An 18020-nucleotide genomic window follows, 5' to 3' on the forward strand; every position below is an offset into this window, starting at 1 on the left:
TAAGGCTGGCTGGAGTTGGTGACCTCTGCAGCCTTTGGGCTTTCTCTATCTCTCTCTCTCTCTCTCTCTCTCTCTCTCTCTCTCTAGCTCTCTCTCTATATCTCTCTCTCTCTCCTTCTCACTCCATTCCGTGCTAGCATTTACGACCACACACACTGAAATGCTGGATCAAAATCCTATGCGCAAAGCCCCTGTATTTTATATAGAAAACATGAAATGCGAAAACAAGCTGAGATCATGAAGGCGAGGGGCAGGATGGCAGAGCAGACAGCGTGCGTGAGAGTCTGGGTCTCTCCAGGCATCCCACAGAGATGCCTGTCCACCTGCCAAGCCTCCACTGGCTCTCTACTTTGCTGCTGGTGGTTTTTCCTCCCCAGAACTCAGATTCTTTCTGCTCTCTGTTCTGTGTTTCTCACTGTTTACATCTTTTCAACCCTGACCAACGTTGAAGTGAGTTTGGAGTCGTCGCAGTGCCACTGTCAGAAGCTCACTCTGGGTTTAGCAGCGCAGGAAAACAACTATTGATTACGGACAGTTCGCTGAATTGCACTTCAACAACACTAGAAGGATTCACAGATAATAGTCACAAAGAACAAAAAGTCATTTGTTTTTCCACTAAAACAGAGCTATTTTAGTTCAGCGATTTTATGCTTCTACAGGACAGAGGGGAAACATTTTAAGCCATGAAGCCATTGTCGCTACTACCAAAATGTGGAGAGTGTGGAAATGAGTTTGTTGAAAAATGGTACTGGTTTGACCTCTGCTGGTCGATATGGTACATTACGTCAATTTTTCACACAAGGAGGGGGAATTGATATCCTCAAGAATCTCACAGATTACTAGCCTTCCTAGTGGAATATGAAATGTATGAGTATGAAATAGGTGGCTGTGCCATATAGCGTCAATAAAAGACTTAGAAGCATGCACAGTACGTTAGGACAGCCTCTAGTTATAAAGTAGGGGGAAATGATGATGATGATGATGATGATGATGATGATGATGATGATGATGATGCATTATATTTATAAAGCTCTTTATATACCCTCAAGGACCAAAAGACAGTTAAAACAGTCAGTACATAAGAAAAGACATTGACGGGCATATAAAATAGAACATGTACAGTATACAGAAATGAAAAGCCATTTAGAAATCAAAGAAAAATAAGGAATGTAGACAGATTTACATAAATATACAAGAGATTGATAAATAAAATGCTGAATCTTCTGGTCCTACTAGTAAAGACACTAACCTTTATTCCAACATTTGGAATATGTAGGGATTTTATACACATATTCTCAGTAGATAATGTCACTCGACTGGTAATGAATTTGATTTTACGTAAGCTAAACTCATATTTACATTTTTACGTTATATATGTATATCTAACATTGTATTGCACGAGTGGGTTCAAGACTAACTTGGCGCTTTGGAGAAACGGGAGGTGGGCGGTGAAGTGTTTTGTCCCTCTGCGCTTCCCGTCACGGGCTGGGCGTGTGAAGGGCAGTAAGGAGTTTTAGTGCCAGTACTCAGCACTACTGACAGCTGAGGGTTTCACTCACGGGAATCGGGTAACGCGTGGCTCGATTTTGGACAGAAACGGGAAAATACGACCGGGAAGAATTGTGAAATATCGTAAGTATCGAAAGACGAATACTTAATGTACTTTCTGCTGTCTAATGAAAGATTTAACGCTTCAGTACTGTTGCTGTTGAAGTAATGGCTGTGAGACACAGCCCCTTTCGGCTCTGCGTTTCGTGTTTTCAGTATTGGCCAGCGGTTTTGTGTGTGTGTGTGTGTGTGTGTGTGTGTGTGTGTGTGTGTGTGTGTGTGTGTGTGTGTGTGAGAGAGAGAGAGATAGATAAGTACACTTATTTCGTCTGTCTCATGTTTGACTTTCAAGCTCTCTGAGGCCAGAAGTAAAAAATGATGAAGGCTGGAAAACTATGGGCACTTTGAGCAGGCCAGTGGAGCAGCCCTGCTGATGGAGGAACAGAGGAGGTAGTGTTACAGTGCTGTGTACTGTAGTTGTTTAATAAAGTCCTCCATTTAAGTGAAATCATAATTAAATCTTGGATATGCGTACAGATTATTTATTGTTTTAAAGGTGAGGCTGTAATTAATTCTAGTGGGCATAGAAGTTGCTCTCTAGTTTGTTTGCTTCTTAAAACTTTTGAAACAAATCTTTATGATAATATGGGCATTCTGACATTTGTATTATTGGGCTTTGTGGTTCATCTGGAAATGACTTTATTTTCCTGCATATATTTCTGTCTAGCTCTGAGAAGGAGAAAACCTCCAGAGAAAGGGGATTGCTCTACAGGTGGCAGGGCTACTCCTGCACCGTTAACCCAGAGAAGGTGCTTCTCCCTAGGCCTGTGTGTCATGCTGCATTGGGCATCAGTCATGGAGTTCTGCTGACAGAGGGTAGACACCAGTCCTGTCTAGACTTGCTTTCAAATTAATATCATAACCTCTTTTCCGCTGTGGGACCAAACAGTTCAGAGGACAGACAGTATCTAATCCAGTCACGTTTCTATATGAACACAGTTCGACATGGATGCTTACGATCTGTCCTCAGCACAGTTTTCTCTGCACAGCTTTCTCAGCACAGTTAGATAACTGTGCTCATAGCCGCAGAGCCGTTCGGATGGGCTGACTGAATGATGTGGGGATTTGCTGATTGGTTGCTTTCTCGTTGTTGACAGCATTCAGCATTTGAATATATCCTGTGGTGTTTTGCACACATAAAAAGAAACACTAAAACACTCCAGACAATTATCCATCTCAACAGACACACCCAACAATAGGAATTGTTTAGTAACATGATTTTGACAGGAATCCATCGCTGCCTGAAATACTTCCTGGTCTTGATTTACAAGCTCAACACTTGTGGAAAAAGAAAACACAGCCGGTTTCAGGAGTCCCAAAGGGCGTGGAACCGGCTGACATGGCCTGACATGGCCTTAGTAACAGCCTTACAAAAGACACCTTAGTTCTGTACTTAATTCTAAGTGGCATTTTATCACCTTAGGAATTTACACTGAAGTCTTCCTTACTTTTTGAAGAAAAAAGGTTGCATTTTTAACACTGATCTGTTTAATGTGTTTTTTGTTTTTTTTTGCAAGATGGGCTTGTCTACAGCTTCGGGGATCTGTACTGGAGGCACAGCTCAAGATCTCAGGCGTTGAGTCCCGTTCTGGAGGGCTTTGTGGGTGGCCAGCGTGTCCTGCGTGTGTCTGCGGGCAGCTTCCACTGCGCCGCTATAACCGACGATGGCGTGGTCCACGCTTGGGGCGAGAATGCCAACGGCCAGTGTGGCGTCTCTGATTTGAGCCTGGTCCCAAGCCCCACCCCTGTCAGCATTGTGGACGACGAAACGGTCCCTCCAGAAAGGGTCTGGATCCTGGATGTAGCATGCGGGGCCCAGCACACCTTAGCCTTGTCTGGCAAGCACGAGGTGTGGGCATGGGGCACTGGCTGCCAGCTGGGCCTTGTTACTAACGTGTTCCCCGTGCAGAGAGCACAGAAAGTGGAGCACCTCTCAGGCAGATATGTGTTGCAGATCGCCTGTGGTGGGTTTCACAGCCTGGCTTTGGTTCGCTCGCTGCCTCCTCTGAAGTCCTCGCGGCAGTCCTCGGAGACGTGTGGTCAGTGCAGGCAGCCTCTTTACACTGTAATTGACAAGGATGACCATGTCATTATTTCTAACAACCATTACTGCCCACTAGGGGTAGAACTAACTGATGAAAAGCAGGGTCAAAGGTCAAACCAGGGCTCCCCAGCTCTGATGGCAAAAACAGAACTCTCAGGACCTGACCAACAGGTCTTCACTGGGCTCTTTGAAGATTTCTGTCCCGGTCAGAAAGCTTTAGATGGATCGTGCCGAGACGACGCAGCTAAGAAGGAAACATTCCATCAGGAACCAGCCCCTGTGTCCGTCACTGACAGCTCAGCGGCGTTGCCAAAAAACCTGAAAAGGACAAAAACCAAAAGCTCCCCTTACCCTGATGAACAGGCTCTTAAAGACTACCTCAGGAGGATGTCTGATCAGTCTCTCTCAGAGAATTTTGAGGCCGTCCCCACAGAGGGTTCGCGGCCTCCAAGCCGCCAGACGTCACTCAAGGACCGATGTAGAGTGGACCAGCATGACAAACCCATGTTTCCTGCTTTAGCACCACTTACCATCAGAGATGTTACTAACCTGTCAGATGTTGCACCAGTGGCTACACAAAGCAGTGCAAGTTCTGCTTTAAGCAGCCAGACTGGTCGTGATGCACTACCACTTGGGGTTTCTGCTTGCGACGATTCTGAAGTTAAAGACAGGGCCGTCAGTTGTCAGGACTCGTTAACGGGTGGTGGCGGAGAGGAGGCTTGTGATGAAAGCCAAGCAAAAAATCAAGATTCAGAGCGGAAGTGTCTGGAAGCCAACAAGAGCGCCAGCCTGAGTGATGTCAGGATCGAGGACACAGATGGACTTGGCCGCAGGAGATCTTTACCTGGCTTGCTCTCAAAAGGTTTTTCTCTCTTTCTTTATGCTGATGACTTTAATGAACCAAAAGTGGCTTTGATTAGGTCTCTGAATTGATTAGTCAAAAAGTTAATTAATCTCTGTGCAGGTAGAAGAGTGGCATAACCTTGCAGTGAATGTGGGTTTTGTGTTCATCAGCAGTTTGCAAATCCATGTCTGGATATTTGTGCATGCTGCACCTTGCTCTCTATCCTAAAGGATCTCCATTGTTTGTACGTCAAGGGTTCCCGAAGAAAGTTGGAGCGTCCACTTTGACGACCTCGGGCGTCTCTAAAACAGAGAATCTCTTCCCTTCTCTGTATACAGAGGTGTGGAGTTGGGGGAGGGGTCAGGATGGTCAGCTAGGTCATGGAGACAGCTTGCCCAGGTTGAACAGCTTTCCATGCATATGTATTTCTAAAGGTTATTGCAATGGTGAGTGGGAAAATAACATTATCCCCTCATCCTTCTCAGGTTACAGCCTCTGTGTATCAAGAGCTTAAGCAACAAGGAAATTGTCAAGGTTGTTGCTGGATCAAATCACACTCTCGCCCTGACAGCGCAATGCCAGGTGTCTCATTGGTCGTTCAGTGCTTCTGGTTTTTTATTTCCCATCTACCCTATCATCCTGATGTTGTTGAATATTGTTGTTGTTCAGTGCTTTCTCTTTCGCCATGTCAGGTTTACTCTTGGGGTAGCAATAAATTGGGTCAGCTGGGTCACATGGACTCATCAACTGTGCCTCACCTTGTGAAGGTACTGGGCAGGTCACCTCCATCTCCCATAACGGAAGTAGCAATAATTTCTGAGTGTATGCCTGTAGCCTTGCACTGAAGCGGGTCCTTGCTGGTGTCTCGGCTCCTTGCGCTGGTGCAGGTGTCTGAAGGCATCCGTGTGTGGGACGTAGCGGCTGGGCAGACACACACCCTGCTGCTGGCTGATGGAGACTGCATCCAGCCTATACTGTACTACAGTGGCAAGCAGGTGCAGGAGGGGCAGGACTCTCATGCCAGCACATGCACCCAGACACCAACCCTGCTACCCTTCTGCATGAATGTTAGTATGCGCTGGGGTTACCACCATGCTACTGTTGCTAGGGGCTACGACCAATAATGTAATCAAGATGGTTATAACTGAATTTACAATGGTACAATTGATTTAATGTGGATGGTGAGAAAATTGGGTGAGGAGAATTAGGCTAAGCAGGACAATAATGTAATCATGATTTTTAGAACTAAATTTGCTACAGTAGTTTTTTTGTGGATTGTGAGAAGATTAAACAGATAAGTTAAACTAATTATACTTATAGGCTTATAAAAACAGCCTATACCTCAAGACAGACTCTACCTCAAGTTGCTACTAATGGAGGTTATTATTATAGAATGTAAATTCTGTGTGTGTGTCTGCGTGTGTGCTTTTTTGCATGGCATCTATGTGCCTTTTTTGCATGTCCAGCTAGGTTATGTGAGCAGTGTTTTTGCCGGAGGACTGAACTGTTTGGCTCTAGCTGATCAGAATGCGATGGGTTTCATTAGCACTCTGCATGAGCTGGCGTCTGCAGAGAGGAAGCTTTACTGCACACTAAGCAGGGTGAAGAGCCAGATACTACGTCCCCTACTGTCTCGGGGTACGTAGCAATCCTCAGAATTCTTTTGGCAAAATGGCCTTGCCTTGGTAGTGTGTTAGGAGCGTGCTATCTAAAGACACAAATAGTTGTTATGACTGTGACAGCTGTTGAATCACAAGTTGCCCATTTATTTCCGAAAGCCTTTATGAAATTTGACACATCGTGAAATAGCACACTTATAAATACAAGTTATTACATGTTTCTTTGAACAGAATTTCTGACTTTGTCGATTTACATACCAGATGTATGTTATATATAAGAGTATATAACACATTTGGCAGGGTGTGAGCTCATCCACTTTCGATGAGAAGTTATTCACAAAATAACACTAATAAATGAATATTAACCTGACCCTCTTTTTTTATGGTCCAACACTGATTTGTCTCTTTCTAGAAAGTGTCAGCTCATGTCTGGGCCAAACCTCCATGCAGCTGTTCCAGACTGTGGCAGGATGTTTCAGTCGTCTGTGCCATCTGACAGGGCAGCATGCCATCTCTCTCAACAGCTTCCTTCAGAACAGCAGAGACGTCAAGACTCTTACCATTTTGAAAAAGGCGGACATTTTTCTAGACACCTATAAGGAGTATGTCTTGTTTGTACACCCTATACCTGCAATGCTACTTGGTACCTAAAAATATACAGTGCAAACAACTTTATCTTCTAAAAAATGCACTGTGCAAACGATTTCACCTATAACTGCTGTTCCCACCACTGCCCGTTTTTTTTGATTAGCCATCGTGAAGGCCGATGTGTTGTCTTCACCTCCATCTGCAGGTACAGTGTGCCTTTAGGGAACTTTCTGGTAATGGGTGGATTCCAGGCCCTGGTCAAGCCCGCTCAGTAGGTCCCTTATTGTCCTCAGTCCTCACTCATCACCGGAGAGGGAACTCGAGATGCCTTTGGCTGATATGAAGATGATTAATCTGTTTCCAGAGAATGTTTTGGGAAGAAGTTGGAGTTGGCACAGAAGCTCCTGGAGCTGAAAGAGAAAGATGCTTCGCCCAGTGATTTGCTGCTGAAGCTGTTGTACATGCCACTGCAACACCTGTGTGACTATGGTAGGGTGCTGCTGAAGATGACTGCCTGCTTTGATGTGGTGAGTGCTGGACCTGGTTCTCAAGCCCCCTCCCAGTTACAGTCCCAGTGGCTGATGTACTGGATTTTTCGACTTTTCCTGTCAGTCCTCTGTGGAGTACCGAAGGCTTCAAGATGGCTGCTTGCAGTATGAGGTCTTGGCTCATCTCGTGAGCAAGCAGAGGAAAGATGCAGAAGCCACTCATTCTTTCTGGAAGAACTTTTCTGGAAAGAGCTTGGTGAGTCTGATGACTACACCTTTACTGTGGTTTGCCACATCCTGAAAATAATAGAAAAAAATGTTTCATTTATATAGGTCCTTTTTTGGCACTAAATTCTGAAGCTTTGGAATGTTTCAATTCCATTTTGATTGCTCTTTTATACAGTAAATTGCTTGTGCTGTTCCTGTGTGTGTGTGTGTTCACTAACCCTTACAGGAGTCTCTGCGGAAGCCTTCTCGGCGGCTGGTGTGCGAGAGCGGCAATAAGGATTTGACTCTGCAGAACTCCGGAAGATTCTCAGTCAACACGTTTATTCTCTTCAACGACACACTTGTTCATGCGCAGGTTATCATGCTTTTTCTGATGTTTTTTTTTTTTTTTTTTCTCCTCTGTGTTGCTGTGAATGTTTGGAAATTCAATGTCCTATCATGATTGTCTTTTTTTTTACTCAGGGTACCATTCCATCTAAAAAGTTTGTAAGTATGTTTTGATTTGTCCCCCAGCAGAAGCGCTTATGTTCCCTGCTCTTAGCTCAGGACCTTTTTTTTTTTTTTTTTCCTTTTTTTCTTTGACTTAAGGTCCTTCACAAAACATTGTACAAGTAACTGTGTGTTTTGCCTCCGTCCTTCGCGTGCCTGAAACCAAATATCTTCCAGGTTAACCCTGGAACATGCATGATCACAGTTTCCAGTTTGATCAGTTTTATTAAAGTCATTGATTGGTTGATCACAATCATTTCACGTTTTAAACAGTTTTGTTCAAGTCTTAGAACAATCATTAAATGGAGTTTAACCACAAGATACCTTGTGTTGGACCTTTATGTCAGTTGGTGAGTAATTTGGATTTGCACATGTAAAAAAAACAACAGTTTAAACCATGTAATTGCCTGAAAAGTGAAGATAATTCCAATCTGTTCCAAGCCAACCTCTCCCTTTCTAACCACTACTGAGATGGTTATGGGTGCCTCTGGCAACTTTTTTCATGCAACTGCACCATCTGATTTCTCTTCCTCGGAACTAAATACTGTTTGATTTGCAACTCGTTCCACTGATTTGCGATTCAGAGTTTGCAAAGCTGGTCTTGATTTTTGGGGGGTTTATTGCGTGAATGCTATTCAAATGATGCAATATGCGGATTGCTTTTTCCTTAAAAGAAAAAAAGCGCTCAAATGAAATCTGCTGTTGATCAGTTCATCTTTTCTCTTCCTCTTCTCTCTGAACTATAATCGTGAGTCATGCAGACTGTCACCCTTGTGCCCAAAGCTCCCTCTTTGTTTGAGTGGATGGCCACTTTTTTGCATTCTCACTTGTGCTGTTGAGTGTTTTGAGCAGCCATGATGTATGTGGATGATGATCTCCTCGGCTTTTTTTTTTTTCTCACTGCTCTACTGCACTGACATTATTCAGATCATTTGCTTGCTTTTGCAGTGAAGCCGGGGTGACACTTAGTCAACTGTGTGTGTGTGTGTGTGTGTGTGTGTGTGTGTGTGTGTGTGTGTGTGTGTGTGTGTGTGTGTGTGTCTGGTGTCGTGTGTATTTTCATGACATGATGTTCCCCTTCTCTGATGCCAAAATGTACTGATGAAATCTAGACAGATGTGGTTTATTTGTATAGCTTCTTGATGCATCAGAGACGGGTTTTGTTGGGGTGTACTCTGGGGCAGATTGTGTACTGTGCTTTTGTTAACACTGTTTGATCCTTTCTCAGTTCTCCTCTCATTTCATCTATCCACTGGCCACACTATGGATAGAGCCCGTCTCAGATGAGAATGTTGGCTTGTAAGTCACTCATTTACTCACGTTTGTCCCATACTGTAGTATCCCCGGCATTCAGGTCTCCCAAACGCTCGTTCATTTTAGTACTACCACACCAGGAACTACCTGTGAGTTAAACATTAAGTCTGGCGTCAACTGACTATAGATACGGCATTCCTCGGAGCGTTTCAAGGGCGTGAGATCTCCCATAGCAGTTAAGTTTTCCGTAGCTCTGCCGTGTAGTGTTTACCCAGCCCTCCTCATAACCCAGGCTTGGATAAGTAGCTGATCATTTGAGTTAGTAGAGGAAAAGCGGTTCCGTGGCCCTCAGAGACGGGGGAACCAATGTGTGTGTGTGGCGGGGTTCCACTGACTAAAAAACTGTTTCCAGGTTAGGGTTGAAGCTGACCACCCCTGAAGAGAGCTTCATAGTGCTGGCGTCCTCCCCCCTGGAGAAGGTAGTCACGCTTGGACCTTTTATGGCCTGAACTTCTTTTTTTTTTTTTTTTTTTACTGAGCCTTGATGTTTCAGACTGTGTGCAGAATTGTTTTTGATCACACCGTACGCTGGTGTTCTCTGCTAGCTTCTGTACCTGATTCAACATGCGGCTCCGTACCTGCCTGGCCGTGCTCCCTCTCTGTGTCTTTCTTTCACTGTTTCTCCCCCTGTCCATCTACTCAGGGGAAGTGGCTACGGGCCATCAACCAGGCCGTGGATCACGTCCTGGGGCTGGGTCAGAATGGGCAGGTCATTAGTCCGAGTGGCAGTCAGAGGGCGGAGCCTCCTGTTTCCCGCACTGCCACTTATACGTTCACTAAAGAGGGCAGGCTCAAAGAGGCCACGTACAACGGCCGCTGGTTGTCTGGCAAACCCCATGGCAAGTAAGTGCACGTGGGATCTTTACTTTGATGGATATTACTCTTTTTTTAAGCATTTTTATTCACAGGCCCATGTCAAGTCAGCAACCAGCCTGTTGAATTGACTGAGGGTTAATGTTCCTTGACCAAGTGTGCCTGACAGGGTATCATAGTATCTTCAAAGCTTTGGCTGTACGTTTAGTTTTTTTGTTTATACGTCCATAAAATAGACTTGCTATGAATGTACACCTGAATGAATATAGGCCATTTATTTTTAGGCAAATTTACATTTATAAAAAAATTAATAATAACTGCCACTTATTTGAGAGCTTTTATTACCTATGTTAGAAAGTGCACTTAAGTATTTGAGTGATTCAAAGCATTGTTTTACCTCTCTCCCAACAGAGGGACGCTGAAGTGGGCTGATGGCCGAGTTTACTGTGGCACATTCAAGCATGGTCTGGAGGATGGGTTAGCGCAGAAATCATGCACAAACATCGTTCACGTTTGCGAGCTAGTTGAAAAAAGATGTCGTCGTCGTCGTCGTCATATTCTGTTTGCATGTTCTTCATCTGTAGGTTTGGAGACTATATGATGCCCAATAAGACCTTGAACAAGTTTGATCGTTACAAGGGCCACTGGAAGGAGGGAAAAATGCACGGCTTTGGGACATACTGGTAAAGACGATGTGATTTGGAGCTTTGCAATCCATGCCTGCATACAAAAGCTCCAGCTGCGGATTTCTGCCCGCGCTGAGTCGGCGCCGTGTGCTCTTCGCACAGGTACGCCACGGGCGAGGTGTATGAGGGTTCGTTCCAGGACCACCAGCGGCACGGCCACGGCATGATGAGCAGCGGCCGCCTGGCCTCGCCCTCCTCCAGCAGTGTGTTCGTCGGACATTGGCTCAACGACAAGAAGGCTGGCTACGGCATCTACGACGACATCACCAAGTGATGCCTTTTGTTACTTTTAAGCTTTTTAAGGCACTGTTGAAATTGGGACGGATACGAGCGTGTTAGTAACACTGGGCAGCAAAATTAAAACGGTGGACCTTCTAGTACTTTTTATTCCAGTCTGTTTTTAGAATTTTTCTAGTACCTTTCTTTATTTGGTGACAAGGCAATACATTTTACAAGTGTCTATAATTTATTCATAACTAAGGCCGTTATTACACACAAAATATGTACAGACGTCTAAAATGTGTGATTTCCCCCCCCCCCCCCCCCTTATATTTGGCCTCAGGGACATCCCACTTAAGTGTCCAGCAGTAGTCTGCTAACAGGTTTTGTTTTTTTTCCAGTATACTCGAATGACATTATGTCAAGTATAGAGAAGCAGTACCAGTAGAGAAGAAAATAAATCTGTGTGATAGATAAAGTCAAACGGGTATTGTTTAGGATATTATTGTGTAACATCCTAAATATTACTCAGTACTTGTCATACGGTTATTCTGCATTAGCAATAAAACATTCTGTTGTATGTTACATGCCAGAAATAAAGGGAACACTTAACATTTTAAACTGCAAATCGCTAAATCCCTTTGTCTGACCTTGCGTCCTTTTCTTGCCTACGCGTCCTCTCCCCTTCACGCAGGGGTGAGAAGTACATGGGAATGTGGCTAGAAGACCAGCGTCAGGGCAGCGGGGTCGTGGTCACCCAGTTCGGCCTCTATTACGAGGGAGCTTTTAGCAACAACAGGATGACGGTGAGTGTTGCCCATCTCCCACTGCGTTCGCCCGCGTGGCCAGTGGCGGCATGGAGCTGAGTTCCCCTGTCCCCTCAGGGCGTCGGGCTTCTGCTGTGCGAAGATGACACGGCCTTTGAGGGAGAGTTTTCGGAGGACTGGCTGCTGAACGGGAAGGTAGCGTGGAACCAGCCGAGCGTGACCGTGCAGTACAAAACCAAACGCGGGAAGCGAAGGTCTGATTCACCTGCTGCGTCGCTGTCTGTGTAGGGTGTGATGCGCATGCCTAATGGAGACTCATTTGAGGGCATCTTTGTGGGCGAGTGGGGCTCTGAGCTAAAGGTTGTTGGTACCTTTCTAAAGCCATCCCTTTACGAGACTGAGACTGAGGTGAAGCAGAGTAAAACCCCGTGAGTATACTGCAGACACTCAAGTGTGCTTTAAATTTGATCCTAATTGTGTATGTTTTAGGTAAAGCGTGTGTGTGTGTTTAATTCTGTGTGTGAGTTTTATTTGTCCTTTGTGTGCTTCTGTATGTTTTTGTGCGTGTTTTGCATATGCTTGTGTGTGTGTGTGTGTAGTCAGGTTGGTCGTTACGCAGTGCCAGCAGAACAGAAGTGGAGGGCTGTTTTCGAGGAGTGCTGGAGTCGACTTGGCTGTGAATTTCCAGGTCAGGGGGAGAACGACAGAGCTTGGGAAAACATCGCAGTCATTCTCACAAGCAGCCGCAGAAAGCAGACAGACAGGTTCACACACACACATGCACACGTATTTCGGACTAAGCCAATACCTGAGCTTCTGTTGTCTCATTGTCTCATTTGTTGCTATGATGCATTTCAGTACTTAGCCTCTCATGTGTGGTTGTGCAGTCCACAGATGCTGAGTCGCTCACAGTGTAAGTTACTGGAGAGTCTGGAGGTGATCCCCCAGCACAGGGGGTCTGTTTCCGCCCAGGCCTATGACATCATCCGCCGCTACCTCATCAAGGTGAGGTCATGTCTCTGATACTCCTAATACTAGCAAAGGTGTGAGATTTTAAATCCTTTAGACAAGAATAAAGTACTCCAATGCTTTTAGCAATACCTTCTCAAAAGTGTCCACGCAATATATCCTTATGCATTCCATATTACATTTTCAGTCTAATTGGAACACATTGTCTATTGTAAGAACATTAAAAAGACCAGCATACATATCAAAGCCCCCAGTATAAACAGTTCCCAGATAGAGATTTGATCGTTTCCTTGTCTGTCATGTGCACACTAAATGCACGGGTTTTTCCTGTGTGTCGTGCACATGCCCTTACCTTACGACAGGCATGCGATACCCCGCTCCACCCGCTGGGCTGGCTGCTGGAGACTCTGGTCACTGTCTACAGGATGACCTACGTGGGCGTGGGCTCCAACAGGAGGCTCCTACAGCAGGCTGTGGAGGAGATACAGTCCTACCTGAGACGCATATTTCAGCTGGTCAGGTAACGGCTCAGGTGCTTTAGAGGACTCTGCAGTTCAAAAATGATTCATTATCCAGTGGAATTAAAATGCTATAATTTTACTGTCGACTTGATTAGGCCTAATCTTAGACTGTAATGGCTTTTGTAATTCAATTAAATCTGAAGTGTAACCTGTGGTATTTAGCTGACTCTTTTATCCAGAGCGAATTACAGTTATGACTGAATGTGACTTGAGGAATTGAGGGTTAAGGGCCTAGCAGTGGCAACTTGGCAGTGATGGGGCTTGAACTGGTAACCTTCCGTTTACCTTCCGTTTACCAGTCAAGCACCTTGACCACTAGGCTACCGCTGCCTCATTTAGAGCTGTTACCCTTTTGACCAGTCAGGTCCTTTTGCATCTTGGCAACCCTGTTTTATATCTTGCGATTCTGGCTAGGTTCTTGTTTCCTGGTCTGCCTGAGGAGGGGGGTTTCATCCCTGAGTCCTCAGAGGGGGCAGGCAGCGATTCACTGAGTGACAGCTCCCAGTCCGACAGCACCCAGCAGGGGTAAGGCCACAACCCCTCCGGGCATATTCACAGTTATTCGGAAACTGTTGCTAAATCCATGGGTCCATGTTTTCATCCTGAACTTTCACCTGTGGCCAGACTTTCACCCTCGGCATCATGTAGGATTTAGACTGAATCATTAATTTATGACTGAATTCAGAATGAACTGGAAGACAGATTGCGTGTATGTTGTTATGTGTGCGCGCATGCGTGCGTGTGTGTGTGTGTTGTGTGTATTTGTGGTATACTGTGTGTGTGTGTGTGTGTACGTTTGTGTGTGGCAGCTGGATCGTGAGTAGCTCCAGCCTGCTACTCCCCATTCTCTTGCCTCGCCTGTATCATCCTCTCTTCACGCTGTACTCGCTGGAGAGAGAGCGAGAGGAGGAGCTCTACTGGGACTGCATAGTCCGCCTCAACAGGCAGCCCGACCTGTCCCTGCTTACTTTCCTGGGAGTGCCTCAGTGAGTCACTGAGCTCACACACACCAACACTCCCTCCGCACTCACTAGAAAAGCCTTTGTATATAGTGTTTATAACCAGATACACCACTGTGTAGGAATTTTCCTTAATTTAAATGTGAGAATTGGATTTCTTTTCCATTTTTTTAGGAAGTTCTGGCCAGTCTCAGTGTCTATTCTTGGAAAGGAAAAAGAGGTGAGGCTGTGGATTTATATAACAGCACAAATGTAAGCAGAGATCAAATAGAAAACAGTTAAAACGTATTGACGTGTATTTTGCCTAGAAGAAACATGTTTGAATAATTCTTTTCTTAATCAGCAGGTGCTGCCTAGCACTAAAGATGCTTGCTTTGCTACTGCTGTGGAGACACTGCAACAGATTAGGTGAGAGAAAAGGTTTGACAGGAACTTGTCAGGAAGGAGGAAGTTGGGCGGTACATGTTTTCAGTGGGTTCCTATTGTCATTGGCTCTCTTTCATATGCTTGCCTTTTCCTCTTCTCTGTAGCACGGCTTTCATTCCCGCAGACAAGCTCCAGGTGATCCAGCTGACTTTTGAGGATGTCACACAGGAAGTGCAGACCATGTTGGGCCAGGACTTCCTGTGGAGCATGGATGACCTTTTTCCAGTGTTCCTCTATGTAGTCGTCCGTGCACAGTAAGCTCTGTGTGTCCGCCAGCATGATGTTCCTCTAACTGCTGCGCACGTGTCTATTAGCAGCAAATCTGAACTGTTTCTTTGGACTGCTGTAGTTGTAGAGGCCTTTCGTTTTGGTACGCGAGACGTATTAAGAGTCCTGATTTGGGTCCTAACATAAGCAAACAACAAAAATGTAAAAGAATGAGTAATGTTTGCACTATGTTTCTCTGCCTGTTGTGTCTCGGTGTGTGTGAATGTAGGATCAGAAACCTGGGCTCCGAGGTGAGCCTGATAGACGACCTGATGGAGCCTGCATTACAACATGGAGAGTTGGGTCTCATGTTCACTACTCTAAAAGTACGACTGACAGGATCATACTGCCTCTCACTTTTCCGCCTCACTTCCTCACAACAAAACATTAAATATTTACATGCTTATGTTGAGTAGTGTTTACCTGAGGCAGCTCTGACACTTTCGCTCCCATTTTCTGACGTGCCAGGCCTGCTACTACCAGATTCAGCATGAGAACACCACGTGCTTCTAGAAGCAGAGAGACCTGCATGCGAGTCTTGTCTCCAGTCTTTGACGCTGGCGCTCAGACAGAGTTTGGGATGCGGTAGGTTTTGAGCCGAGATGACAGCAAGAGGAAATGATGATGAACACGACACGGAGTGGCAGGAGACTGATAGTGAGAGTCCAGGTACGAGAGAACAGCCGGTGAGCCCTTGCTCCTCTGAAGAAGAGATCCCAGCATTTACAATCACTGCTGCCTCATCACACAGTGGCCTATAGGGTGTGAGCAGATTTCATTTGATCCTTTTTTTTAATATACATTATCATTTCACGATGGGGTACTATTTAAGAAAGTAGAAGTTCTTTTTTTTAAACGATTAAAAAGGGAACCTTTTTATTCTCTTTTGATATGAATCAGTTGTTTATTTCCTGCATTGGTTGGTGTTGTGTTATAGCGCTGATATGAATCTCCTTTAGTGGTTCTTAACTGTCTTTAATGTGTCCTTTTAACTTGCACTCAAAGTTGTGCACTAACTCGCCCTCCATTAGTTGTTTGCCTCATCCACACTTAAAAAAAAAACATTTCCACAGGGACTGCTCTGCCAATAAGCAAGCACTTCACTGAAGTGAATGAGATATTTGGTGGCATAAAATCATATTCAATATTTTTCACTAATTTGGTTTTAAGCAGGAATTTATCAGAATGTATCTTTTGTGGTATCAGTACATTGGAACATAATGTAACAACATTTTTATATATATATATATATATATATATATATATATATATATATATATATATATATATATATTATAGCACTGTACTAAATGTAGCATGGGGAAATAACAAATATTGAGATTTCATTTGAATTTAGGTGAATGTTTGTTTGTTTTTTTAATACTAAACAATCTGCAAAATGATGGTTTATGTACTAAGCAAGCACTGGCTAAGCTATAAGAGGAACTATTATAAATAATATACATTTTATTGTTTTATTCATCTGCACTGCTGATAGGTAAACGTCTTTATTCCTAGTACAAAGACCAAGACAAGATTCCAAAAAAGCCTCATTAGGAGTGGCTGATTTAATTCTGTGTATATATGTAGTATATATGTTATCTCTTGTGTCTGTGCATGGTTCCATGGATGTTGACACTGACTCTGTTTGAAAGTCCAGTATTGTTAAAATGTGTCCTAAACACAACTAAAACTGTTCAACATTCAGCATTAGCACATGCTTTGTTGCACATACTAAAACTGTATGAATCTGAAAACAGGGTAACGGGTGCAGAAATAACAAAACTCTGTGTGTACACACTTAAGACTTGCTAAAAAAACAAATAATACATCACCTGCCTGTATCACACTGTTAGCAACGCTGCTCAAAATGACATGATGTCATAGGCTGACTTAACGGCACTGAAACAAACTCCTTATTGCTGGATCTGTAAAAGCTGATACTGCATTGCCCCTTGTCATCTTAAAGCATTCATACAGCTACTTGACTGCCCTTGCGTGTTCCTTCTTCTCCTACAGTGAGAAAGTTGTTGGACGCTTCCCCGGAGAAGCTGAGCTTACACGCAGACCACTGCAGGATAAGCATCGGTGGGCTGTTTGCTATAGTCATTAGTCTAAGAAAGGTTACTGTAACATGGTGGTCACAGTTCACCAAATGGCTGAATTAATGCACAAACATACAAATAAATCTTAGTAACAAAATTGCTGACTGTTTTGTTGTTGACATCTTTGCTATTCACATATCGTAGTACAGCTTTTTAAGATCATTAAAATGTAAAATGATTGCAGAATACAAACCTGTGGATTTTTCTTGAGTTTGTACTTCTAATAGTGCCTGTCGCACTTTTGAGGGTTGTTTGAAGAATCTTTTTTGAAGAACCTTTAGATCAGAGTATCCAAGTATCCATGTTCATCTGTGCGAAGGGGGACTTATTGGACTGTGTGCTGTTTTTTTTTCTTTTGTTTGCATGTCATTTCTTTTTTAACATTTTATATTTATACTTTTTAAAACTTTAACCCTTGTTTTTCAGTTCTAAATTGTAAACCATATTATTCAGTAACTACTGTGACTTATTCAGTCAGTACACTGCAACTATAATGGATGTTATGTAGTTACCAGTGTAAGAGTTTGGACCAACAGGTGGGTCCGTGGAGTGAAAGGGGTTAACTCAGGAGTTTTTGTGTGCTTTTATGAGCTAAATGTATGTTTTGTGTGTGCTGAGTGTGTGTGTGTGTGTGTGTGTGTGTGTGTGTGTGTGTGTGTGTGTGTAACATCAGCAGAAAACAAAGTTCCATTGGGATATGAGGTACATTTATTTAATTATGTTATAACATGATCGTATGTACACTGGATTGGACATCTTTCTGAGGTGAAGGTTTTATGTTGTCAACATTCTTCTGAAAGTAGTATAATATTATGGAAACAAAGATTCTGAACTGGGACAGTCATTAAATCACTGGATTATTTAGCTAATTGAACATTGCATTTTTATTTGTTTTAACTTTTTACATGTACTGTATCTGCTGTCATCTAACAAAATGCATTGTTAGCCCCTAATGGATGTTGTCACCCTGCCTGGACATGTATCTGTTGGACACACCCCGGACCACAACCAAACCTCACCTTCCTTACTGCATCCCAGCCACTGCTAACCACAGCACCTTTTCATT

General features: G+C 44.0%; 1 protein-coding gene across 6 annotated transcripts; it reads left to right on the plus strand.

Annotated features, from left to right (window-relative positions):
• Positions 1 to 1509: 1509 nt before the first annotated feature.
• als2a (alsin Rho guanine nucleotide exchange factor ALS2 a) lies at positions 1510 to 17615 on the plus strand. 6 transcript variants are annotated; one of them, XR_014123422.1, is made up of 35 exons: positions 1510 to 1632; positions 1901 to 1998; positions 2276 to 2424; positions 3126 to 4514; positions 4751 to 4895; positions 4982 to 5078; positions 5189 to 5263; positions 5384 to 5563; positions 5963 to 6134; positions 6528 to 6717; positions 6909 to 6974; positions 7068 to 7230; positions 7316 to 7447; positions 7646 to 7774; positions 7882 to 7905; positions 9137 to 9207; positions 9575 to 9641; positions 9866 to 10065; positions 10447 to 10512; positions 10620 to 10718; positions 10824 to 10991; positions 11635 to 11746; positions 11825 to 11902; positions 11996 to 12135; positions 12307 to 12471; positions 12595 to 12712; positions 13039 to 13196; positions 13612 to 13722; positions 14007 to 14183; positions 14331 to 14376; positions 14500 to 14564; positions 14687 to 14836; positions 15079 to 15175; positions 15318 to 15518; positions 16869 to 17615. XR_014123422.1 is itself a non-coding variant. In XM_035521893.2 (34 exons), the coding sequence occupies exons 2-34, from the start codon at positions 1982 to 1984 to the stop codon at positions 15360 to 15362; spliced, it is 5061 nt and encodes a 1686-aa protein (XP_035377786.1). In that variant the 5' UTR covers positions 1510 to 1632; positions 1901 to 1981; the 3' UTR covers positions 15363 to 17615. The 6 variants fall into 6 exon arrangements, 5 of the variants coding, with proteins under 5 accessions (XP_035377786.1, XP_035377791.1, XP_035377793.1 ...); XM_035521893.2 differs by having other exon boundaries at positions 15318 to 17615; XM_035521898.2 differs by having other exon boundaries at positions 14503 to 14564; positions 15318 to 17615.
• Positions 17616 to 18020: the final 405 nt, after the last annotated feature.

The sequence above is a fragment of the Electrophorus electricus genome, chromosome 4, assembly GCF_041902795.1.
Source record: "Electrophorus electricus isolate QZ-2024a chromosome 4, ASM4190279v1, whole genome shotgun sequence".
Classification (NCBI taxonomy): domain Eukaryota; kingdom Metazoa; phylum Chordata; class Actinopteri; order Gymnotiformes; family Gymnotidae; genus Electrophorus; species Electrophorus electricus.

What these genes read in the sequence shown, in the direction of transcription:
- als2a (XM_035521893.2), top strand. An exon ending in TCAGATGAGAATGTTGGCTT is followed by an intron (nt 9,208 to 9,574) that starts GTAAGTCACTCA and finishes AACTGTTTCCAG; the next exon opens with GTTAGGGTTGAAGCTGACCA. An exon ending in ACTTTCCTGGGAGTGCCTCA is followed by an intron (nt 14,184 to 14,330) that starts GTGAGTCACTGA and finishes CCATTTTTTTAG; the next exon opens with GAAGTTCTGGCCAGTCTCAG.